Below are 27,196 nucleotides of genomic sequence, written 5' to 3'. Positions count from 1 at the left end.
GCTGATAAGAGCTGTAGTGGCGACATGTCTGGAGTTATTGATAGTCTGATGGTCATAATGAAAACCGTGCTGGTGTATGTATTTGCATAATACATAAATTGCATAAGCTCATTTGACTGGCTAATTGTTCTGGCACTTACACTCTGAAATTATGCCATGTTGATATTTTTTGAATGCTATTTATGGTGAATTACAGATATAAGTTACTAGGATTTCCTGTCTTTTGGTCCCCCATGTGACATTGTTCTGGTGATGGGTGTAGTGATCTGAGCGGTTTTCACATTCTGCAGGTTGTGGGCCACAAGGAAGGTCTAGATGTGATGGAGCGGGCAGATCCTCTCTTCTTGCTGATTGGTCTACCCACCATTCCCGTCATGCTAATTCTGGGTAAAATGATTCGCTGGGAGGACTATGTGCTCAGATTGTGGCGTAAATACTCCAACAAATTACAGATTCTTAACAGCATATTTCCAGGTAAGTGAGGATTAGATACCATATAAAACATATGAAGAAATGGTTTTCTCTACAATGTGCCTGCTGAACTTGTTTCTAAAGCCCCATACACACTATCAGTTTTTCTGGTGAGTTTTTCCTTCAGATTTACCAAAACCATATAATATGAGGTCAAACCTTAGGCGTTTCAATGTGTATGCAATCAGGCAGGCCCTTCCACTAAATGGTTTTGGTAAACTTGAAGGAAAAAATCAGCAGAAAATCTGATAGTGTGTATGGGGCATATTACTCTATCATTTGTTAAAACATGGTAAAAGCCCAATGTCTGTCTCTCTTGGTGCATGCTTTTTTTTTTTTCCATCTATGTCACAGCTATGTGCTTTAGTCATATGGGTTTGTGGAAGAAACCATGGGGCAAAATGACACTCTGAAGTGTTGATTGCCCAGGGGACATCAGCTGAGGATTTCTCTGGGTCAGGCCTGGTTCGTACACATGCAGTTTGCTTTTGATCCATGTTTTTCTATAAAGCACGCTCCCTAGTACACTGAAACACCAGCTAGGCACGCATTTAACCCTTTGATCTCCCCTGATATTAACCCCTTACCTGCCAGTGTCCGTCTAGTGCTAAAAAAAAAAGCACTTTCACTAATCACTGTATTTGTATCACTAGTCCCCAAAAAATTTCAAAAGTAAATCCGATTTGTCGCCATTACTAGTAAAAAAAAAAAATATATATATATATATATATATATATATATATATATATATATATATATATATATATATATATATATATATATATATATATATACACACACACACAATAATAAATATAAATAAATTATATATATATATATATATACATATATAAATTTATTTAGATTTATTATTGTGTGTGTGTGTGTGTGTGTGTGTATATATATATATATATATATATATATATATATTACACAGTGCCTTGCGAAAGTATTCGGCCCCCTTGAACTTTTCAACCTTTTGCCACATTTCAAGCTTCAAACATAAAGATATAAAATTTAAATTTTTTGTGAAGAATCACCAACAAGTGGGACACAATTGTGAAGTGGAACAAAATCTATTGGATAATTTAAACTTTTTTAGCAAATAAAAAACTGAAAAGTGGTGCGTGCAAAATTATTCGGCCCCTTTACTTTCAGTGCAGCAAACTCACTCCAGAAGTTCAGCGAGGATCTCTGAATGATCCAATGTTGTCCTAAATGACTGATGGTGATAAATAGAATCCACCTGTGTGTAATCAAGTCTCTGTATAAATGAACCGGCTCTGTGATAGTCTCAGGGTTCTGTTGAAAGCGCAGAGAGCATCATGAAGACCAAGGAACACACCAGGCAGGTCCGGAATACTGTTGTGGAGAAGTTTTAAAGCTGGATTTGGATACAAAAAGATTTCCCAAGCTTTAAACATCCCAAGGAGCACTGTGCAAGCGATCATTTTGAAATGGAAGGAGTATCATACCACTGCAAATCTACCAAGACCTGGCCGTCCCTCTAAACTTTCAGCTCAGACAAGGAGAAGACTGATCAGAGATGCAGCCAAGAGGCCCATGATCAGCTGAGGTGGGAGAGTCTGTCCATAGGACAACAATCAGTCGTACACTGCACAAATCTGGCCTTTTACGGAAGAGTGGCAAGAAGAAAGCCATTTCTCAAAGATATCCATAAAAAGTCTTGTCTAAAGTTTGCCACAAGCCACCTGGGAGACACACCAAACATGTGGAAGAAGGTGCTCTGGTCAGGTGAAACCAAATTCGAACTTTTTGCCCACAATGCAAAACATTATGTTTGGCGTAAAAGCAACACAGCTCATCACCCTCAACACACCATCCCCACTGTCAAACATGGTGGTGGCAGCATCATGGTTTGGGCCTGCTTTTCTTCAGCAGGGACAGGGAAGATGGTTAAAATTGAGGGGATGCAGCCAAATACAGGACCATTCTGGATGAAAACCTGTTGGAGTCTGCAAAAGACCTGAAACTGGGACGGAGATTTATCTTCCAACAAGACAATGATCCCAAACATACAGCAAAATCTACAAAGGAATGGTTCACAAATAAACGTATCCAGGTGTTAGAATGGCCAAGTCAAAGTCCAGACCTGAAACCAATCGAGAATCTGTGGAAAGAGCTGAAAACTGCTGTTCACAAATGCTCTCCATCCAACCTCACTGAGCTCGAGCTGTTTTACAAGGAAGAATGGGCAATGCAAATTTCAGTCTCTCGATGTGCAAAACTGATAGACATACCCCAAGCGACTTGCAGCTGTAATCGCAGCAAAAGGTGGCTCTACAAAGTATTAACGCAAGGGGGCCGAATAATTTTGCACGCCCCACTTTTCATTTTTTTTATTGGTTAAAAAAGTTTCAAAAATCCAATAGATTTCGTTCCACTTCACAATTGTGTCCCACTTGTTGGTGATTCTTCACAAAAAATAAAAATTTTATATCTATATGTTTGAAGCCTGAAATGTGGCAAAAGGTTGAAAAGTTCAAGGGGGCCGAATACTTTCGCAAGGCACTGTAGGGGGCCTGTGCACTGCTGCTTCTGTGATTACGCACAACAAAAGCCGATATGCGGGTGCTGAGCACTGGATACCCGCCGACCGCCGGGGAAAAAACTCAAAACAGAGATCTTCCTATGTAAACAAGGCAGATCTCCATTCTGACAGGGGGGGGATGAGGGATAGATTCTGTGTCCCTGGGAATAGCGGGGAATTAAATCCATAATTTCCCTGTGTAAAATAGGGGTGCAACGGATCGTCACCGATCCGTGATCCGAATGGGTCAACCCGCTCGGATCGGCACATGCCGCGATCCGCGGAGCGCTCCGCGTTCTCGGCCTTAGGAAAGGCCGCTGCTTTGGCCTAGTTCCGAAGCGACGGCCATCTTTCTACACCCAGGCTGTTTACACTGTGATCGCTCCGATGTCATGACGCCGGTTCCTCTCTCCCCTCTCTGTACTAATCTGTACAGTGGAGGGGAGAGATCCAGAGATGGAAACAGCCATCCCTCCATACCCTGCCAATACCCTGCCTGCCAATACTCTGCAGTACCCTGCCTGCCAATACTCTGCAGTACCCTGCCTGCCAGTACTCTGCTATACCCTGCCTGCCAGTACTCTGCTATACCCTGCCTGCCAATACTCTTGCTATACCCTGCCTGCCAATACTCCTTGCTATACCCTGCCTGCCAATACCCTTGCTATACCCTGCCTGCCAATACTCTTGCTATACCCTGCCTGCCAATACTCTTGCTATACCCTGCCTGCCAATACTCTTGCTATACCCTGCCTGCCAATACTCTTGCTATACCCTGCCTGCCAATACTCTTGCTATACCCTGCCTGCCAATACTCTTGCTATACCCTGCCTGCCAATACTCTTGCTATACCCTGCCTGCCAATACTCTTGCTATACCCTGCCTGCCAATACTCTTGCTATACCCTGCCTGCCAATACTCTTGCTATACCCTGCCTGCCAATACTCTTGCTATACCCTGCCTGCCAATACTCTTGCTATACCCTGCCTGCCAATACTCTTGCTATACCCTGCCTGCCAATACTCTTGCTATACCCTGCCTGCCAATACTCTTGCTATACCCTGCCTGCCAATACTCTTGCTATACCCTGCCTGCCAATACTCTTGCTATACCCTGCCTGCCAATACTCTAGCTATACCCTGCCTGCCAATACTCTAGCTATACCCTGCCTGCCAATACTCTAGCTATACCCTGCCTGCCAATACTCTAGCTATACCCTGCCTGCCAATACTCTAGCTATACCCTGCCTGCCAATACTCTAGCTATACCCTGCCTGCCAATACTCTAGCTATACCCTGCCTGCCAATACTCTAGCTATACCCTGCCTGCCAATACTCTAGCTATACCCTGCCTGCCAATACTCTAGCTATACCCTGCCTGCCAATACTCTAGCTATACCCTGCCTGCCAATACTCTAGCTATACCCTGCCTGCCAATACTCTAGCTATACCCTGCCTGCCAATACTCTAGCTATACCCTGCCTGCCAATACTCTAGCTATACCCTGCCTGCCAATACTCTAGCTATACCCTGCCTGCCAATACTCTAGCTATACCCTGCCTGCCAATACTCTAGCTATACCCTGCCTGCGAGCTATACCCTGCCTGCCAATACTCGAGCTATACCCTGCCTGCCAATACTCTAGCAATGCTCAGCTGTACCCAGCCATACTCAGCCAATATTACAGTGGGGGAGATTGTGGATATTACAGTGGGGACTATATGATGGTGGAAGTTTCACAGGTTTTTGCAAATTAAATTTTTATTTGCTGATCCAAAAAATTATCCGATCCGTGACTCTGATCCGAGGAACGATCCGATCCGTGAGTTTTTTGATCCGTTGCACCCCTAGTGTAAAACAGCACACACAGTACAGTAAAACACTGGCTAGGCACACATTTAAACCCCTGATCACCCTAAATGTTAACCCACTTTTCTGCCAGTGTCATTGGTACATTGACAGTGCATCTGTTAAGCGACGATCACTCTTAGTGTCACTGGTTCCCACAAAGTGTCTGTCAGTGTCTGACTGTCCGCCAGATAATTGCTGTCCCGCTATCAATTATTGCCTCCATTACTAGTATAAAAATAAAAGTCCAGTATATTTACCATAGTTTGTAGATGCTATAACTTTTGAGCAAACAAATATATATATATATATATATATATATATATATATATATATATATATATATATATATATATATATATGCTTATTGGGATTTTGTACCAACAATTTGTAGCAGAATACAAATTGCCCTACATTTTATAAAGAAATTAGATTTTTTTTTTTATATTGGATATGTTTTATAAAAAATATTGTTATATTTGAAAGTCTTTTTTTGTTTATAGTGCAAAAAATAAAAACCGATGTGGCGATCAAATACCACCAAAAAGCCATATTTGTGAGAAAAAGGTGACATACATTTTATTTGGGTACAGAGTTGCATGACCGAGTAATGCAGTGCCGTATCACAAAAATGGCCTGGTAATGAAGGGGGGATAAATCTTCTAGAGGTCAAGTGGTTAATCTAGGATAGGACTCCATCCATTATTTACAAGAACACCTATTTTCTGACACTTGTTTTTGTTATGTATCAATGTATTCTGCCTGTTCTTTCAGGAATTGGATGTCCTGTCCCTCGCGTACCAGCTGAAGCCAACCCTCTAGCAGATCACGTCTCTGCTACTCGCATACTGTGTGGGGCTCTGGTCTTTCCCACCATCGCTACTATTGTTGGCAAACTGATGTTTAGCAGTGTTAACTCCAATCTACAGAGGACAATTCTGGTGAGTGTTTTTTGAGCTTATGAATGTTAAGCTTGCAAAAGCTTGGCCTAAGGGAAAAATTCCACTTACTTTTCTTACATCAGGGGACACAGAGCCATAGTAGTTACTATGTGGGTTATATGGACCACTGGACCACACAGGTTATGGACACTGGCACGCCCCTAAGGCAAGACGTGTACGCCTTATTTAACCCCTCCCACTACTGGGGGTCCTCAGTTTTTTTTAGCCAGTGTCTAAGATGTTGGTCACGAGTAAAGATATGCTGTGCTGAACTCCACTGGAAGCTTCCTTGCTGGGGTTAGGCATGCTGACCGGATCCGTTCTGATGTCCTTTCATGGGCTAAATGAATGGTACCCGGGCCTCGTGTCCGAAGAAACAAGGTTTTGCTTGCAAATGCTTCTCTTTAGAGAGCTGGACCCTGGGATCCGGTACTTTTTGGTAGTAATGCCATTAAGTTTATACTGACAGGGTGCTGTCGCATGTCCAGGATTGTGGGTAACCTGAGGTTCCCCTGTTCCTGAAGGTTTCCTAAAGGTCTCTGAGCCCACCGTGAAGGGTGAAGATTGGGTTTTTATCTCAGGTAACCCTACTACGAGGAAAAGGTAAGGGAGATTTTCTCAGGAATTTCCCCTGTATATGTTGTCATGCCTATGTGTCACCACTGGGGGCTGTATTGAGCACTCACCGACCTGACGCTGGCAACAGCACAGAAGCCTTCATATCTCCTCTCCTCCAGTAAGAAGGGGGGTCTTGTTCTCTTCCTTTGCCCCCAAAATAGTTTATTTTTTTATTTTTTTTCCCCTTCGGGGGATAGGATGCCAAAGTAGCTTCCTTTCTTGCAAAAAAAAAAAGGGACAGACCGAGGCCTCTCAACGGTGGATTTACCCCCCCCCCCCCCCGCACCATGTCTGCAGGCTCTACAGGACGCTACTTGCACGGGAAAGCAAAGGGGGGCCTGTAATTCGTGTGGGGGGGACGTGGCTAGTGGTGCCAGACGCCGGCCACACATGCAGGAAGTTGATTTAAGCACTGTATCTAGCTGCTGCTGGCTGTGGAGGGACAGAGCAGGAGGTTGGCTGGATCAGGTTTGGTGACACAAGCATTCCCTTTGACGCATTGTTCTTTCACAGCCTAGGATTAATAGCAGCTATTGCGCTGGACTATAGCCTAGTGTACATTTTTTTTTTTTTTTTTTGCTGGTCGTGCCTCTGCTTTGTGTTTCAGGCTATGAGTGGTGATGCGGCTGGTAAGATTGAGCAGTCAGGGGAATCTGTAGTTGCAGCTACACAAGACGCTTCAGCCAGAGTATATCACATGAGAGGTCTTTTCTTCTACCATTTATGGCTTGGAAAAGAAGACTGATGCTATTTTATCCCTCCATAGTGGGGGTCAAACGTAGCAGATCTCCATCTAGTGCTCAGGACCCTCTTATTGAGGTTCAGGAGGCTGGGCATTAAGTAGATCTTCCCAAAGTTTTGGAAGATATTTGTTTATCCTCTTCTGAGGATCCTAATATAGGAGTAACATCACAAGACAGGTTGCTTGTGCACTCTCTTACTAAATTGGTTTCGTTCAACCCTTTTGCTGCCTGCTGCGCAGGCTCTTGATGAACCCACCTCCTAGGGACTACAGGCACTGTTGTTGGCATTCACATTTTTGCTGCCTGCTGCACAGGCTCTTGATGAACCCACCTCTAATTTGGGATCATTAAAACCTTCCATCTGGCGATGCCTTTCCTATTCATGCATGGCTAAGGAAGCTTATGTATGCTGAATGGGAACATTCGGATAAACAATATTATCTAACTAAATGGGTTGTATAGCCTGCCATTAGGAGAATCTAGGCAAAATTGTTAAACAATACACAGAACTCTAATCCCGCCCCGGGGGGCGGGCCCCCTGCTATCAACCCTTCCTACTGCTCCTAGCAGCTTCAGTTCCAGTTTTTATTTTGCCTAGCAAGAATGACCTAGGAAACCCTGTGGGCCTCGCGGTCCCATGTTTTTGCTGCAGGTTTGCTGCTTTTTTGCGCAAGATGAGAGATCCTGAGATCTTCTATCAACTGCCGGCTGGGTGACAGGCTGGTTAATGAAATCCTTGTAATCTCCCCAGTCCGGCCATCGATCGTGAGCAGGCCGCAGCTACGGCTCGGCAGGCCACGACATACCTCATGCTCCAGGGGTGGCCGTGAGCTTCAATGCTCCGGGGTATACATATGACTGGGCTACTGATGTCTGGATCACAGTATACCGGGCCAGTAACCTTCCCTGTAACTGCGCAGGAGTTGGCTACCACGGAATGTCTCCCAGCTCTTCAGGACTGGCAAGTACGGCTCTCCCTGCTTCGGTGGGGGGAGCAGCTGGGCATTCCTTGGTTGGTCGATTCGGGGGCCACCTCACCTCCTTATCTTCTCTCCCAAGTCCCTATCACCCCCCCCCCCCTGAGGGGAGTGTCTGCATGCGCTGCGGGAGGTGTGTGTGTGTGCGTGTCGTTTCTCACCTGTGGGGCTCTGTGCGGTTGCTGTTCAGTCCTGGTCCAGGTCTGGGGTCTGGGTCTGGGTCTGGTCCAGGTCTGGGGGTCCAAAAAAAGGCAGTTTTTGTGGAGGGTGTCTGGGTGTCAGCAGGCAGGCTGTTTTTATTTTTTTCTCTTTTCACCTCATGGCGCCATTCCGGAAACCTTCTTGGATTTGGGAAAGCTATAGATTCCCCTGGGGAGCTAAAGCAGCCATTTTCCCTGGGATTCCTATGGATTACATTGCCAGCCATTTTCTGAAAGCCAAAATGCTTTCTTCAATGTGCTTTCTCTTGTCACTTCCTGTATTCCCTGTGTTTGAGGGACACTGGATGGCTCTGTGTGGAAAGCTGAAGCTGTTCTGCAGACCGTTGCACTGCTGTTGGAGCTGCTGCTGACAGTTTTTTCTCCTCTCTGTATCTGGGAACTTCCTAGGGACTACAGGCACTGTTGGCATTCACAGAACACCCCAGGGTGGTGAGTCTAGTGCTAAGCACATTTTGACAAATTCATCTACAGGGAATGGGGTCGCCCGCAAAGGACCTTTTCTGTCCCCAAAAACTTGGAGGTGCACTACCCCTTTGAGGAAAACCTTCTCAAAAAGTGGTCGGCTCCTCCGGTCGTGGACCCCCCAGTGTCTAGGTTAAATAAAGTAACCACGATTCCAGTTGAGGGGACTCCTGCATTCAAGGATCCCATGGACAGGAAGGCCGAAGCAGTGGCTCGTTCCTTGTTTACGGTTGTGGGGTCAGCCGTGCGACCTGTACTGGCATCCGCACTGGTGTCGCAGACACTGACTGAGTGGGCAAAACTTTTGCACCGCGAATTGGGAGAGCAGGATGCCTCCCCTGTCTGCGTGGAGTTAGCAGACCAACTAGTGCATGGCCTTAAGTATGTTTGTGACGCCGCCCTGGATACTCTCCCTCTGTTATCCAGGGCTTCAGTGTCAGCTGTGATGCTGAGGTGCCTTATTTGGCTGAAATGCTGGTCGGCTGACCAGGCATCTAAGAAAGCCCTGACGGATCTTCCCTTCCTTGGCGACCGGCTCTTTGGATGACATTATTAAAAATGCCACGGCTGGTAAGAGTACACTACTCCCACAGGCCAGGAAGGCTAAGGAGCCATGCCGCAGGCAAGGGCCCTCCTTTTCCGCTCACAAGCCGCTTTTTCATCCGCCCGGTGCTTCAGCAAAACGACCCCAGCCCGACAGGACACCCACGGACAGTCAGAAGCGTCCCTGGAACCGCAAGCCTAACAAGCCTGCGAACAAAAGTGCTACCACATGAAGGTCTGCCCCCACCCACGTCTCGGGTGGGGGTTCTCCTTCGGGAGTTTGCAGCCCATTGGACCTCCCGGTTATCGGACCAATGGGTCTGCGACCTGATTTCTACAGGCTACAAGATAGTTTCTCTCTTGCCCGCCAAACAGATTCTTCCCCTCCAGCATACCTGTGTCCCCGGTTTGCCGGGAGGCCCTGTTAGGGGCAGTGAGGGACTTGCTGAATCAGGGGGTGATCTACCAGTTTCGGAATGCTTCCAGGGGTTCTACTCCAATCTGTTTGTAGTTCCCAAGAAGGAAGGGGTATGTCCAATCTTGGACTTGAATCCCTCAATCACTTTGTAAAAGTGCAGAGGTTCAGAATGGAATCAGTGTTCGCTCAGTAGTCGCTGCACTCCATCAAGGGGACTTCCTGGGGTCCTTGGACATTCAGGATGCCTACTTGCACATACCCATGTGCCTTCGGCATTAAAAGTTCCTGCGTTTGGCAGTCGGGGAAGCCCATTACCAGTTTGTGGCTCTTCCCTTTGGCCTGGCATCAACCCCCCCCCCCCCCCCGAGTCTTTACCAAAGTACTGGCTCCAGTGTTAGCGTTGTTGAGACAAAGCGGGATCGTGATCGTGGGTTACCTACACGATCTCCTCCTGAGAGCTTCTTCTGCCTCAGAGTTAGAGGAGGATGTGGTGATCACCTTGCAGACCCTGCAAGAATTTGGGTGGCTGTTGAACCTAAAGAAGTCGGTGGTGGTAGTCTGTCTGGAGTACCTGAGGTTACTATTGGACTCCAGGGAAGGAAGGGTTTTTCTCCCCTCAGACAAATTGCGGACTCTCAGATCTGTGGTCAAACTACTGTTGAACCGCAAGTGGTCATCACTCCGCTTTTGCATGTGGGTGCTGGGGCTCATGGTGGCTTCCTTCGAGGCAGTACCTTATGCCCAGTTATACACCAGAGTCCTGCAGACGGAGATCTTAACAAAATGGGACAAATCTCTGTTGTCCCTGGATCGGCAGATCCAGGTGAGACAGCCAGTCAGGGACTCCCTGATCTGGTGGTTGAGGTCCCCGGTGATTCAGGCCGGAAAATCGTTCCTTCTGAAATGGACGGTTGTCACCACGGACGCCAGTCTGTCCGGCTGGGGTGGAGTGATGGGGATTCAGTCGGCTCAGGGCCTCTGGTTGACGGAGGAATCCAAGTTGACGATCAACCTGCTCAAATTGAGAGCGATCCGGCTGTGCCTCCACACATGGTTGACGTGTCTTCGAGGGCATCTGACCAGGATACAGTCAGACAACGTCATGGCTGTGGCGTACATAAATCACCAAGGGGGAACAAGAAGTTCAGCCGCTGCTCGGGAGGTCGCTCGCATACTTTGGTGGGCAGAGCAACACGTTCCGGCCCTGTCGGCCATTTACATCCCAGGGGTGGAAAATTGTCAGGCGGACTATCTGAGTAGTCAGATGCTAGATCCAGGAGAATGGGCATTGCATCCGGAGATATTCAGGCGGCTGTGCCTGAAATGGGGCACACCAGATGTGGATCTATTGGCCTCCCGGCTCAATCGGAAGGTGCCGAGATTCGTGTCCAGGACGAGATCCGTAGGCAGACGCGTCAGACGCGCTGGTGGCTCCGTGGGATCAGTACCAGCTGATCTACACCTTTCCTCCGCTGAAACTGTTGCCACGTCTGCTTCGCAGAGTGGAAGCTGAGGGGATTCCAGTAATCCTGGTTGCCCCAGATTGGCCTCAGCAGGTCTGGTACGCAGACCTGGTGCACCTGGTGGCAGACGCTCCCTGGCGACTGCAGTTGAGAGAGGACCTCCTATCTCAAGGTCCAATCCTTCACCCTGCTTTACCATCGCCGGCTTTAACGGCCTGGCTATTGAAAGCCAGGTATTGAGTAACCAGGGTCTGTCGGACTCGGTGATTCGAACTATGCTGAGGGCACGGAAGTCTTCTTCCAGGAAGATAAACATCATACTTGGAAGGCCTACATCTCCATGTGTGAGGAGAAAGGGTGGCATCCGTGCTCCTTCTCTGTATCCAGGATCCTGCTGTTTCTGCAGCAAAGTGTAGACCAGAGGTTGGCATTGAGCACCATCAAGGGGCAGATTTCAGCTCTGGCTGTCTTTTTTCAAAGACCCCTGGCGTCTCACTCATTAGTGAGTACCTTTTGTGAAGGGGGTGTGACATGTAGTCCCTCCGGTGCGTCCACCGCTACCTCCCGTGGGATTTGAACCTGAACAAAAGCCGCCGTTTGAGAATATCAGGGAGATTCCCTTATTGACCCTTTCACACAAGGTGGTTTTCCTAGTGGCCATAACATCGGCCAGGAGGGTTTCGGAATTGGCGGCCTTGTCCTGCAAGTCACCTTATCTGGTCATCCACAGGGATAAGGTGGTGTTGCATCTGCAACCATCCTTTCTACCTAAGGTGGTCTCGGCCTTTCATATCAATGAGAACACTGTATTGCCATTGTTGTGTCCTAAGCCGAAGCACCCCAAAGAGGTGGCCCTTCACACTCTAGATGTGGTTAGGACTCTGAAGGTGTATTTGTCCACCACAGCTTCCTTTCGGAAGTCGGACTCACTTTGTTTCGGTGGCTGGTCCTAAGAAGGGCATGGCGGTCTCATCGGCCACCATTTCCAAGTGGATCAGACAGATTGTAGTTCAAGCCTACACCTTGATGGGGCAGGTGCCTCCCTTTCCAGTCACGGCCCACTCTACAAGAGCAATCGGAACGTCTTGGGCCTTCCGACACCAAGCGTCTGTCGCTTAGGTGTGTAAGGCGGCGACCTGGTCGTCTGTCCATACGTTTACCAAGTTCTACAAGGTAGACGTCAGTGCATTGGCTGATGCCTGTTTTGGCCGCAAAGTTTGCAGGAGGCCGTGTAGTTGCTATTGAGTTTTTCCTGGTTTTTCGATAAAAACACAGTACTGGTTCGTTAATGCACTATTGCATTACTTCCGCAATGTTGCGGTTTGGGGGATCACTCCTGTTGAAGATGCCTGGTTTTATGGTGGAGTTTCCACACACTGCTGTTTTTTTGTGGGTTTAGTTTCACTAGTTCCCACTTGCCATGGTGGATGAAGTTTTAATGCTGTTTTCCCACCCCTCGTTTGGCACTGCTTGGGGACGTCCTATTTAGTTAGAGAGGAGCTGTGTCAGTCGGTGAATATAAGAGAAAATTGGATTTTTTGTACTTGCCGTAAAATCCTTTTTAATTCACCGCCCGACACAGCACCCACCCCTCCTTTTTTCTACGTTATACTGCTTGTTGACGTACTGAAGCTGCTAGGAGCAGTGGGAAGGGGTGGATAGCACGGGGCCCGTCCCCCCGGGGCGTGACTAAAGTTCTGTGTATTGTGTAACAATTTTGCCTAGTTTCTCCTAATGGCAGGCTATACAACCCATTTAGTTACAGAGAGGAGCTGTTTCGGTCTGTGAATTACAGAGAAAAGGATTTTACGGTGAGTACAAAAAATCCTATTTTTTTTTTTCAAAATGTCTTCCAGGACAGCCCACGAGACCTAGGGCTCCTCCTACTAGGACAGTAAACAAGTTGCCCCCACCAGATAAAAGGGCGCTCCTCCAGGCCACGTGTCAGTTATTAGTGTTTCCTCCAGACTGGGGGGGGGGGGTGGGGGGGTGTTATGTGTGACATGTTCCTGGAACCTGGTCCTCTAGGTCTCATGAGTAGGGGCTCTGTAAGGCTATTTGGGGCATGTCACTAAACTTCTCTTCTGCCAGAAGCAGCACACCACTGGGGAGGTTGGTTGTGCTGCTGTCTTCTGTCTCTCTGTGCCAGGAGAGGGCCATGGTGCTGTCTGCTCCACAGCACCTGTAGTCTCTATGAGAGCAGCAGTTTCCTCACCCACAGGATGGCTGAGTGGTGTGAGGAGAAACGGGAAGCAGCAGCGCTCGAGGATGCAGAGCTTCTGTGCTCCAAGCTGGCCCGCAGGAAGTGCCAAGTCATAGGTCCCTTCCGGAGCATATGACATCATCATTGGGAGCCCAAGACACCGGTTTTTAGTCTTTTTAAGCGGCGCGGATGGGAGACGCTGGCTGCTGTTGTTTTTTGGTGGAAAGCAGCCAGGCTGTGGAAAGCTAAACGGGGCAGGATGGACCAGTCTGCAGTTCCTGCACAGGCAGTGGATGCAGTGCCTAACACCAGCACCTCGCAGGTAAGCCTGAAGTGTTTTGTCACCATCTTGCTATCCCTGTGTTACCTCCCTCTCCTCTCTCTGTAGTAGTGGTTTATGGGGACACATTTCTTCCCTCCTGCACGTGGTGTTTCAGAGTGTCAGGGTGGCTGAGAGTCTCATTTGGGGTCATTTATTTTTGTCTTACAGACCAAGACCCAGGAGAAAGCTCAGGCACAGCCACCTAAAAAAGGAAATGTGCAGTGTGAGCAAACAAATTGAGCTCCACTTGGAGCAAAGCTGTTTGTCGCAGCTGTATAGAGGGCCTTGTAAAAGATGACCCGGTTACCTCTTGCCTGAAGATGCTAGCTTCTGTCAGAGATGAGCTTGCATCCACCTTTAGTTCCTTTAGAACGCTTATTGACAAGCACCAGACTTCAGCAGAGGGTACGTCTTCACAGAAGACGACAGTCAGCACTCCACAGCAGGCGGGCAGTGAAGACTGAGGCTGAGGTCAGATCTGCCCGTTCCTCTCCAGAGGAATCTGGGTCAGAGATAGAGCCCCGGGATAGAGAATCCAGTCGGAGCTTGAGATGCAAGTTATCCGTAGAAGATGTGGATGACTTATTGAAGGCCATCTATACTACCCTTGAGTTGAAAGAAGAGGAGGTTCAGCTATCCAAACATGATCTCATGTATAAGGGATTGCATAAGAAAAAATCCAGAGTTTTTCCAGTCCATAGTTCATTGATTGATACTATCAAGCTGGAATGGGATAATCTTGAGAGAAAACCATTCTTCTCTAGTAACCTTAAAAGGAGGTTTCCTTTTGATGAGGACACTGCGCAGCCGTGGAATAAGAATCCCAAGCTAGACGCACACCTTTCAAAGGTTTCAAAGAACGCAGACCTAGCGTTCGATGATATGGGTACGCTTAAGGATCCGATGGACAAGATGGGGGATATCCTTCCCCACAGAGCCTGGGACTCTGCGGTTCGGAACCTCAAACCTGCTCTGGCCTCCACATGTGTGGCCAGAAATCTGGAGGTGTGGTTGACCCAGATTCAGACACATCTGTTAGCAGGTACCTCCAGAGAGCAGATTTTGAAGTCTTTTCCTCTCCTCTTTCAGGCAGCGGGTTTTTTGGCAGATTCTTCCACAGTCAGTGAGAATGTCGGCCAGAGCTTCGGCTTTAGTGAACTCGACCCGGAGAAGCCTTTGGCTTAAGACCTGGTCAGGGGACTTGGCCTCCAAGTTACGCCTTTCTGGGCTCCCCTTAACAGGCGATGACTGACTTATTTGGCCCAGGGCTGCAGGAGGCACTGGAACGCACTGCCGACAGGAAGAAGGCTTTTCCAGAGAAAGAGAATCCCAGCAGCCAGAACGTTTTTTTTCGTGGCCAGGGCAGGCAGCAGGGTCCTAAAGAAAAGGACAGCAGGCTGAAAAAACAATGGACAAACGCTCCTCAACAGCCTGCCAAACCGCAGTGACTTGCGTTTCCCGGTGGGAGGAAGATTGAGGGCTTTCTTCCCACAGTGTGCAGCAGTTACTTCAAGCGCCTTTATTCTGGACCTTGTGACCAATGGGTACAGGCTGGAATTCTTCCACTAACCACCAGAACAGATTTTGATCACCTTTTCTCCCTAGGATCGGGAGAAATCGAAGGCCCTTGGATCAGAAGGTCCCGATTCCTGTTCCCCAGTCAGATCAAGGCAAGGGGTTCTATTCCCATGTATTTGTTGTCAAAAAGCCCTCAGGGAAGTTTTGACTTATCCTAAATCTCCAAGCTTTAAACAAATTAATCGGGTACAAACATTTCCGGATGGAGGCGGTTTTCACTATCAAAAACCTACCCAAACTGCTACATGGCCACGTTGGACTTGAGCGATGCTTATCTTCACATCCCTATCCACTCAGCCTTCCAGAAATATTTAGGATTAGCAGTACAGATGAATACAGGGACCCGACGCTTCCAGTTTCAGGTCCTCCCCTTTGGTCTTTCCTCAGCCCCACGCATTTTCACAAAGGTGTTGGGGGAAGCTCTAGCTCCACTCAGGCTGAAGGCGATAACTATTATGCTGTCCTACCAGAAGCTGTTGGAGGATCTCCAGGCTGTACGGGACTTCCTACAGTCCTTAGGCTGCTTGATAAACATTGAAAAGTCGTCCTTAACTCCAGCCCAGAAGGTGACTTACCTGGGTCTTTCTTCCTCAGGAGAAGATTATGAAAATGATCCAATCTATGTCAGCGTTGCAGACAAATCAGTCGGTCTCTCTAAGACAGGTTTCGAGGGCAGTGGGTCTGATGACCTCATGTTTTCCTGCAGTCCCATGGGCGAGACTTCATCAACGTCCACTAAAACTGTTCCTGTTAAGAAACTTGAATGGGGATACAAGGTCCCTGGAGTCAAGGGTCCGGCTTCCCACCAGGGTAAAGAGAAGCCTGTGGTGGTGGAGAACAAGCCAGCACCTAGCAGGTCTCCTATGGTCCATTCACATTTCCCGAAGGATTACTATGGATGCAAGTTCCTGGGGATGGGGGGCCCATCTCAACAATGCAATGGCACAGGGAGAGTGGTCCTCAAGGGAGGCAAGGGCTTCATCCAATCAAAGAGAGCAGTTCACAGAGCCCTGCTGTTGTTTCAGATGGAGATCTGGGGCCAAATCTTCAAATTCTGTTGGACAATGTCGCGACAGTCGCATACCTCAACGAGCAGGGGGGTACGAGAAGCCGAATACTCCAGTCAATTTCCCAGGAGATCCTAGTATGGGCAGAGGGCAATCTGGCTTCAGTTTCAGCTGTGCACTTGAAGGGCACACACAATTGTTTAGCAGATTACCTCAGCCGTCACCGGGTAGATCGAGACAATTGGTCCCTTCATCCCGAAGTCTTTGCAGACCTAACCAGCAGATGGGGATACCCAGTAGCGGATCTGTACGCAGGGTCCAGTATCTCACCCCCAGGTGATTTCACTAAGACTGTCGGCTTGGTATCTGAAGAAAAGGTAAGCGCCCAGGGGTTCTCCGAAAAAGTAGTCAGGACTCTTAGACTGTAGAAAACCAGTCACCAGAGCCATTTATTCCAAGTTTTGGAAAAAAGTTTAATTCTTGGTTATTGGAGAATCAGAGACTAACCCAAGATATTCCTGCAATTCTGAAATTTTTTCAAGAGGGGGTCAACAAGGGTCTTTCTGTTAGTACCCTAAAAGTACAAGCCGCAGCTATTGGTATTTTCCTCCAGTTTTCTCTCCTGGAAAAACCCATTGTAGCCAGATTTTTCAAATCAATTTCAAGGGCCAGGCCATTGGTGAAGTGTTGTCCATCTGGGAACCTATCCCTAGTGCGTCAAGCTTTGGTCGAATTTCCTTTTGAGCACCTCGAGCATATCTTGGTTAAACTACTTACGTTAAAAGTTGTTTTTCTGGTAGCTATTACCTCAGCACGTAGGGTAAGTGAGCTGCAGGCCATGTCAGTTAGGGAGCCTTTTCTCACGCTTTTTGATGATCGAGTCGTTTTAAAGACTGATCCAGGTTTTTTGCCTAAGGTGGCTAGTATATTCCACCGAACTCAGGATATTGCACTGCAATCTTTTTGTAGTTCGCTGTAGGGCGAATAGGAAAAAGTTTAGTTGCTTAGACGCAAGAAGGATCCTCCTTGTCTATCTTGAGGTCACTAAGACCTTTAGGAAAACTGATGCCTTGTTTGTCCTCTTTTCGGAGGTGCACAAGGGAAACAGTGCATCTAAAGCCACTCTAGACAGGTGGATAAAGCAAGCTATCTCTGAAGCTTACAAAATTAGGGAGGTTACGCCACCTTTTGTCACTGCACACTGAACTAGAGCCTTATCTATGTCTTTGGGCTGAGAGGGCTGGTGCCTCACCGGAGCAAATTTGAAGGGCTGCCACGTGGTCCGGTTACTCGACCTTCATTAAACATTATCGCCTGGATCTCCTATCCGCTCAGAAGCAGGCTTTGGTCGTAAGGTCCTGCAGGCAGTTGTCCCTCCCTAGACTGGTAAGTTCTGGCTCATCTCATGGGCTGTCCTGGAAGACGCTTTGAGAAAAGCTAAGTTAGACTTATCGGTACCTCCTTTTCTGAGAGTCTTCCAGGACAGCCGGATTCCCACCCGGTTTTGTCTAAAGTTATATGTATTATGCATATGTTTTACAAGGATGCCCTACGGTTCTTAAGTAGACTGACACAGGACCTGGAGGACCGCCCTTTTTTCTGGTGGGGGTACCGTGTTTCCTGTCCTGGTAGGAGGAGCCCTAGGTCTCATGGGCTGTCCTAGAAGACTCTCCGAAAAGGAGTTACCGGTAAGTCTAACTCAGCTTTTTTTTTTGTTTTTTTGTTATGAAAGTATACATTTCTTTACATCTTCAACTATAAAAAAGGCAAATTGAGGGGTGTGAGGTACTAGATTAGTTGAACTAGATACGGGGAGAGGGATGGTAAAATAAAATTCTTCCTGCCACATATAAATATACCCAAAGAAACATAAAGCTATACAGTCTGTCAACCAATAATACCAAAGGTTGGTTAAGTGGAGGTAGAGGCCGGGTTGCCTATGGAATGGTAGCAGACAAATCATGTACCTGAAGAACAGGGAGATGGCCCTGTGTAGTTGGATACATTTTAATAACAACCTTGGGGGAGGATTGGGTCTAGGAATTGGTATAATTTGGTGAAGATTAGGAAGGACCTTGTTAAACTTTGTGAAGATTCTTTAAAACCTTAAATGTCTAGAACCTGGTTAAGGTTGTGATGGTGGTACAACAGAAACAGTTTTGCATTTTAAATATTGTGCCCGATACCAAGTTTTAATTTGTCCTTTTTTTTTTCTTTTTTTTTTTAAATAGGGGGGAATCGCTTTTGTCGCCATAAAGGGAGCTTTCAAGGTATATTTCAAGCAGCAGCAGTACTTGCGCCAGGCTCACCGAAAAATCCTCAACAACCCAGAAGCAGAGGAAGTATAATTCTTTCTACCATCTGTGTGTGTTGTACAATCTCGTGCACAAGGTTCTACTGTGTCGTAGTGACTCCTCGCCATTGCAGTTCTGGGAATTTACCACATGCTGCTGTCCTTGGTTTTCCTTTTTTTTCTTTTTTCCACAAGACGCAATAAAGCACTTATGTATGGCAGAATAAGTACTGTAAACAATGAGCAGGTTGCAGGACACGTCATCTGTCTACACTGCTTTACACCATCTTAATATTGTGTCGTATTGGTTTTGCATTTCACATGGTGGTAATACATCCCATGTAACGCAGCATACACCAGAAGGAGAGACTCTCAGTGACACCAAGGAAGAAACTGAAGCGTTGGGTTGCCATTTTTATATGTTTAACACTTGCACAATGGCATAAGCTAAGTTCAATATGTTTTTTTTTTCTCATAATTTTCAGTTCAGTTGCTGCCAAAAGTGAATGTCTAAAGAATGTACAGAGATTTTTTTCTTCTTTTTTTTTGGTGGTGCGCCATTGTCTTTCTAGACAGTTTTCTTATCCATTTTACTGCATCCTTTGTGATTACTCTGGGTTTAAAGTCATTCGTTTTACTTTTCCGAGGATTATGTTCTGGTTTTTTTTCTGGCCTTACAATGCATGCACTTTGTCATTGTCAAACTGAAGTGTACATAAACTGAGTCAGAATATTTATTATCGATCACCTAAAAGGTTCCTATTTCCTGAAATAATGGAAAAATTCCTCTAGCGATCAGTGATAGATTCTTTGTACTCTGGTGGTTCTACCAACTGAAATGTACTCGGTAACTGCTCTGACTTTATTAGCATTTTGCAGCCTAGGGAATACCTTCTGCTTCACATACCCCTATATCAATAAGAGGATAGTTTGATATGGCTCTATATATCCTGGATGGAACTGAATTCCACTCCACAGGGAGTTTGTAATTGGTTTCCAGGTTAGAAGGTGGAGACCCAGATTTCATCCCAGTCAGCTTCTGGTATTGCAACTCCTAGGTCCTCCTCTCACTTGGAAGTACAAGGAGGGTTAGGGGTGAGTATGGATTGCAATAATTGAGAATTTAGGAAGGAGATTTATTCCTGGCATTTGGGGATTTGCATCAGATATGTGCTTAAAATGGGATGTCAAATTAATGAGTAGTTTGACATAGAGGTAAAAGATCTCCCCAGAGGGAAGATGGTGATTCTTTTATATGGATGGGAATAATGTCATGCTTCCCCTCCCTTTTTAGGAGACCTGTACTGTGAGAACTACAGTGGTGGCATTGCTGACCACCTTTTCAAAATTCTATTGGTGTGGCTGTCTGTGCATTCAGTCTTGTCACTCACCTGGACCAAACATTTAGATTAGAAAGTCAACTCAGATTCTGCATGCATGTTCCAGTTCAGTGCCTAAAATTATTAAATTGGGTTTAAAGGCTGAAGGTTTTTTGCATGAAAGTAAAAACCTTCAGTGTGCAGCTCCCCCCCAAGCTCCTTGCCTCTTCATTGGCTCAGTCACTAACAGCCAGTGGGGGGGCTAAGCCCTTTTTCTGTGCTCAGGAGTGTGCAAGCATGAGTGCTCTATAGCAAGTGGCTTGCTATGGGGGCACTCATCTGGGGGGGTGAGCGCAGGTCGCAGAGGGGACCCGAGGAGAAGCAGATCGGGCCAGCTTTGTGCAAAACCATTCCACAGAGCAGGTAATGATAACATGTGGAACTGAATTGTACTCTATTTTTGCTCATACTGATTTGGTGCCCTTTCGTATTGTTCCACATGCTTATGAGGGGATCCTAAACCCACTGAGGCGCTGCCGATGATTGTATGTGTCCCTTCATCCATTAAGACAATTATCCCCTTGCATCTGTTGGTTTGTTACCATGATCTTCATGGACTCATTATGACCGTTTGTCAGTAAAGTGATGACTCGCTTGCTATTCAATAGTGAATGATAACGTGTTTTTTTTAAAGGGGTTGTAAAGGTTTGTTTTTTATTTTCTAAATAGGTTCCTTTAAGCTAGTGCATTGTTGGTTTAATTACCTTTTCCTTCGATTTCCCTTCTAAATGTTTTTTTTATTTGTCCGAATTTCTGTCTGTTCCTCCTCAGTAAGCTGTTCAGTAAGCTGTTCTGGCTCACTAAACACCACTCGGATGATGGCGTGAAGTTTACTGAGGAGAAACAGGAAGTGAGAAATTCAGACAAAGAAAAACAACATTTAGAAGGGAAATCGAAGGAAAAGGTAAGTGAAATAACAATGCACTAGCTTAAAGGAACCTATTTAGAAAATAAACAAACCTTTACAATCCCTTTAAAAGGAAAAAAAAAAAATCTTACTTCAGCCCAGGTTCACACTAATGTGGTGCAGGATACCAAATGTAATTCAATTCGCACAGGAATAACAGCACTTTCCTGTGTGAATTACATGCATGGTGTATGTGTGGGGTGCGATTTGAGCCATGGTTTTTATTGGCCCAAATCCCACCGCTTTCGCACCAGACTTGTGTGGGACCTTCCCCCCCACACCCATGCGATCCGATTCTGCTAATTGCACTGCATTTTGCACACAGATTTCAGGATGTCTTTAACTTAACGTTCACTCCGCAATCGATTTGCATGAATGGATTGCGATGTTGATGTGGTACAGAATCCGCAGCAAACTCGCACCACATCTAGTGTGAACCCAGGCTCAATATCCCTGTAAGCCCATTGGATCACCATGATAGCCAGCCAGCTAGTATTTTCAGGAGATGTGGTCAGCATTGACAGCCTCTGTTCTTTCAGCACAAAGTTTCATTTGGCTATCCAGGAATGATAGAATGCCTAAATTCAACATTTTCTTTGGGTCCTGAACATAGGAACCTCCCGCCATTTCAGCACACATGCAGAAAAAGACTGCGTTTTTTAGCCACAAGCATGATAGTGGATTTCCAAATGTCTTTGGAGAGTGCCCCAAATTCTGGCAAGGTATGACTGCCACTGAAGTCTGTACAATTCACACTTGTAGGAGAATGTAGTACAGCCATGACTCTTGTACAGAAAACACTTATTGGATCCAAGCATTTGTGACATCTTTGGGAAGCAAGATAATAATTTACTATCTGTCTGAGAAATGTATTTGTGCCGAAGATGATGTACTATAAATAAAAGAATTATACACACAGGCAAATTGTATTTCACATCTAGTCTCTACATATATTTATCAAAAATTGTTGCTGTAGACCCGCAGCTCCCTGATCTAGTAGGTTTTCCTACACGTCTCTTTGGGGAGTGGTCTGTAGAGGTAGTCCCCCCTTTGGAACCATTTCCAGTAAATCTGAAACCTGCCATGTCCTTAAAGTTTTCTTTACCCAATTGTGAAAAACAGGATGAGCAGGGTGATAAGGGTGAGCAGAGAAGTGCATATTTTCACCTTCTGTAACTTTTTACATACTACAGCTATATTCAGGATGTGATATATTATGAAATAAACTTTTTTTTATTCGCGAAAGATCACATCACAAAGCAGTGTAGTGCAATGTTTTGGAGCCATACAGGACCCCTTCGTCAGGCATATGACCATTTCAGGTCACAGGGGTCCTGTGTGGCTCCGAAATGTTGCACTTCACTGCTTTGTGATGTAATCTTTCTTGAATAAAAAAATGTTCCATTCGTAATATACCACATCCTGAATATAGCCTTGCCACTTTGTCCTCCAATAAAGATGGCGCTACCCAGCACTTCTGGTATGGCGGAGTATGTGTCCTGCTTCCCTGTGTTGGTGATGCAACATTTGATTGCTAGACCTGCACACTATGACCAAGAAGGTCATGTCGCAGCTTTCCTGGGTTACCAACACTGCTCTGTTTAGCATTCAATAAATTAGTGAAAAGGGATTGCTGCCAAGGTGAGTATAAGAGTCTGTGTTAATGAATCTGGGATTGTGTCCTCCATTAGAGACGCTTGTGAGATCATTCAGGATTTTGTCAGATGAAAATAACCTGCAGTTGACCATCTTCTGAGCTGCATTTAAAGAGATACTTCACTCTCCTAATCAACACTGGCTATTTTTATTTCTGTTGTACGGATCCTGCTTGCTCAGCGGGGGATTGCAGAGCAGGCAAATGACAGGTCCTTCTCTGCTTACTGGGCGGAGACTGACCTGTCAGATTCTGTATCATTGTAAGGCCAGAATCTGTCCATTTCTTTCATCCAATCCACCAGATGGGTGGAAAATAGGGCCACCATCCATCTGGATTTGGTGGACAGGATTGGATAGCGGCGGATGTCAGTGGACATGTCAGCTGCTCCATAGGGACAAAGAGGGTCCAATCAGGTCTGAAAAACTGACAGGTGGACTTGATTGGACAGCCCGTCTGAAAGGGCACTTATGATGCTAGTGGTAATAAATAGGAAAGCGTACATTTACTATACGCTATACGCAGCTAAGCACGCCCTCCTGTCTGCATGCCTGAGCTAATGGCAGATCGATTTAAGTTGGTAAATGCTACATAAATCATCTGCCCTTAAGATGGCCATGGTCAGAAATGCTATGGGGATGTTTTTTCAAAGTGTTTTCACAACAAAATGAAGCATGGAGACATGGCCGCTTGAGTTTGCTTTGACTTTAAAAAATTTAAGTTTTTTGCTTTGTGGTGCTCAGATGCAATGTTGTTCTGCTTTAACATTGCGTCAACTGGGTTTTGGATTTGCAAAGACTTGTGTGGGAATTCAAAAATCTGCTTGAAGAAAACAAAAGCTCATCAACAAAGCCCCTTGGGGAGTCAGATAGTGTCGTTTGCTGAGAGTCTTCTGGACCTGCATGGGCCAGGTGATGGTTACTTTCTAGAATTAAAACTTTTGTTTTTTTTAAGCTCACTTTAGTAAATCCAACAAATTACTTGCAAATATGGAATTTCATAATTTTGTTGGTTCAGAGTCCACTCACACAGAAAGGTTTTTCTATGCTTTGGATGCATTTTCTTTCAAATTATTATTCTTATTAATTTGAGGTTATGCATGACCATAAGCTGACAACCTTTTTGTCTTGTTAAATAAGTGGCAGTAGTGTATGTAGGCAAATATCACTACCTTTTTTTTTTTTTTTTGTATAAAACTTGTGACCAGAAAATGCAAAAAAATAAAAACGAATCACAAAGTTTCAAATGGGAAAAAGTAAATGAGAAAAACACATAAACGTGTATTTATGCTTTTCATAATCTCTCTGAACAAGCCCCAAAGCAGCATAGAACTACTAGAAACATGGATATTCGGTTCCATGCCCAACTATTGTATATTGTAACAATTGTATATTCTGATGTTTTAGGAGGTAATTCCTCATCAATCTCTAAATTAGCACTTCCCAAAACTGTCACCGAGGATAGAATTTGGAAGGATTTTCTATAGCCCATTTCAGATTGATTTGATCATTTGTAGCTTGTGTCATCAAGTTGTGCTAAATACTAGGGGTGCACCGAATGGAAATTTTGGTACCGAAAACGAAGGATGCATTAGGCCGAAAACAGTTACCGAAAATTTGTTTTAAAAAAATACCTATATTTTTATATACAATTGCATTATATTCTACTTTTTAATTAATATCAATATAAATTAAAATGAATTTATTGTTGGCCATTATTGACACCTTTGGTGCTAGAAAAGCTCAAGAAAAATGCAGTCTGCAGTCTCTAACCATCTCTTGTATCATATCCTCAGTCTCTAACCATCTGAAACAGGAGATAGTCAGAGACTGCAGAAATAGTACTGGAGATGGTCAGAGATTGCAGATATACTACAGAAGACAGTCAGAGGCTGCAGACATAGTACAGAATACGATCAGAGACTGCAGACACAGTACGGGAGACGGTCAGAGACTGCAGACACAGTACGGGAGACGGTCAGAGACTGCAGACACAGTACGGGAGATGGTCAGACTGCATACATGATATGGCCTCCTGTGCCCGTCAGATGCAGCCTGCCTGCCTGTGCCCGTCAGATGCAGCCTAACAGTGCCTGGATCAGAGCAGCGATCTCCATGCATCACCGAGCTGTGAATTGACTTGCCCCGGGCCATAGTAACAATGTCCCGCCTCCTGTGATCACGTTACGCTGATTCAATGTACCACCACTGGATCAGTGTGCCATCTGTCACGGGAGGCGGGCCATTGTTACTGCGGCCCATGCAATTCAGCTCCTTGACGCAGAGATCGCTGCTCTGTGGGAGGGAGGAGAGGAAAAGGGAGGACTGGTGAGCCAGGATGACACCCCCGCAATGGGCGGCATGGGGGCAATGTGCCGAAAACACAATTTATTTGTCAGTTTTTTTTTTTCGGCCCCCGAAATTTCGATGCATCCTTATTAAATACGTTTTATGAATTTAAAGAAAATTACAGAACATTTGCAGTTTATGTATCGTTTTACTTCTCATGGACTCTGTGTACTTTTCTAAGAATTGTTTTATAATTCTGTCCGTTAAAGCGGTAGTAAACCCGCACATTTTTTTTTTTTTTTTAAACCTGCAAAGCAAAAGGCATAATGAGCTAGTATGCACCGCATACTAGCTCATTATGAAATACTTACCTTAGAACGAGGCCCCGACACCTGGCCCGATCCACGCCGAGGGAGCTGACATGCTCCCTCGGCGTTTCTTCCGGGTATCGCAGCTCCGGCGCTGTGAGTGGCCGGAGCCGCGATATCGTCACTCCCGCACATGCGCGTGGGAGATTTCATTCCGGCCAGCCACTGCCGGATTTTCAGGCCGAGAATCCCCCTGTGCGCATGCGCCGCTGCAGTCAGCGGCGCATACCGAGGGGAATATCTCCTAAACCGTACAGGTTTAGGAGATATTATTTTTTTTACCTACAGGTAAGCCTTATTATAGGCTTTCCTGTAGGCAAAAGTTAAAAAATTTAGTATACAACCACTTTAATACGTTTTCAGTATGCAAACAATATTAATTACACTTGTGAATCAAAAGGGAAATTAAACAACATGACCATTAGCAACTGCTGAGTGTTTATTTTGATGTTTTAATATCACCTCTGGCCCTTTATAGTAAAATTATACAAAGGAGACTTTAAATGCAGACAGAGTCCTTGTGCGGATCATGCCAGCAGCTTTTGGATTTTCATGGTAACCTGTGGTGAAGCAGGTGTCCTTTGGACTTCTACATAAGAGTTTTAAGCTCCCATTATGTATGATGACCTGCTTGTCATGTAGGTATGGCAACTTCTGATGCCTGTACGATGGTAAGGACTACACTGAGTGCTGCAGTGGAAACCAGAATGCTGCTCAGCCAGAGCAGATATTGTTTATGAAAGTCCTGAAGCAACCTGGAGGACATCTTGCATTTTTACTTCTTAAATTGTGAATATTTAAGCATTCGAGTTGAGCACCACAGATCTACAAGTATTTAGTGTTCAAAATGAATGACTCCAATACAGGTTGAGGATGGTCCACTCTGTTAATAGGCTTTCTCTCTCATATTTGACTAAAGGTCTTCTTTGGATCCTTAAGCCCCTTTCACACGGGGCAGATCAGTAATGATCCGCCCCGTGATGATCCGCTCGTTCAGCGGGGATCGTTCCGTTGTCCCTGCTGAGCCGGCGGCGGAAAGGGCGGTCTCCGCACACTGTGCAGGGACCGCCCTGTCAGCTCTCCGCTCTCCTCTATGGGGATCGGATGAGCACGGACTGTCTGTCCGTGTTCATCCGATCCACTCTGCAGACGGATAGAAAAATAGGATTTTCCTCCGTCTGCAGAATCGGACAGTAGCGGAGGCGGACAATAGCGGGTGTCTGCGGATGTCTGCCTAACAGCTGGGTCTGCCTAACAGCTGGGCAACTAGAAATGTTCAGGAGGTCGATGATGGCAGCCTGTGCAATTCTCTCCTGGAAGGTTTATTCTAAACCTAAATATTGACAATGGGTTCAGTGATCCAAGCCATCCCATATGCCACAAGAATTTCAGAGCCCTGAAAGCCAAGGCAGGCTCCTTTATAGGTGTTGCCAACAGCAAGTGTCTTACCTTTCACCTCTGTGCTGTGACTATCTTTGAGGCAGGGGCGAACAATTGGAGATGATCACATCTGTGAGTACCCAAACAGTGTCAGTATTTAACTTTGTTTTGCTTTGAACTACTCCTTTCTGCTAGTACATAGACACATAAATCTGGGTGGAAACACCCAACAACCAATGAGATCTAAGTGGCAGCTACATGCCCAGTTGAGGAGAGGGGGACACTGTGGATTAACCTTAGATGTACTGTTTACACACTACCCCACCTTCAGACCAATTGAAAATGCCTATTCAGCCGCCTCCTGTGTTTTAAGCTTTGAATAGAATGAGGTGTCGTTTTGAGTGTTGTACTGAAGTCTTGTCTTCTGTTAAATCCAGTGGTCGTAGGCTTGTAAATATCCCCATTTATCTTCCCCCCATCTAGTATCAGTCCTGTTCAGTTGTGTCAATATGCCATTATCTTTTACAGTGTGTTCTGTGTCTCCACTATTCTGGAACCTGAA

General features: G+C 45.9%; 1 protein-coding gene across 1 annotated transcript in view; it reads left to right on the top strand.

Moving 5' to 3' along the window:
* The window catches only part of MARCHF5 (membrane associated ring-CH-type finger 5), a 105,227-nt gene extending 83,359 nt beyond the window's left edge, over positions 1-21,868 (top strand). The window contains exons 4-6 of the mRNA XM_077455223.1: positions 291-474; positions 5,644-5,810; positions 18,597-21,868. Of these exons, the coding sequence (XP_077311349.1) occupies positions 291-474; positions 5,644-5,810; positions 18,597-18,713 (468 nt within the window). The 3' untranslated portion in view covers positions 18,714-21,868. The remainder of the gene's footprint in view (positions 1-290; positions 475-5,643; positions 5,811-18,596) is intronic.
* The last annotated feature ends 5,328 nt before the right edge of the window (positions 21,869-27,196 follow it).

This window comes from Lithobates pipiens, unplaced genomic scaffold (genome assembly GCF_037356315.1).
Source record: "Lithobates pipiens isolate NorthernLeopardFrog02 unplaced genomic scaffold, aLitPip1_a1.2 Scaffold_25, whole genome shotgun sequence".
NCBI lineage: Eukaryota > Metazoa > Chordata > Amphibia > Anura > Ranidae > Lithobates > Lithobates pipiens.
Note: the sequence above shows the minus strand (reverse complement) of the source record. Positions and strands in the feature narration are given on the sequence as shown.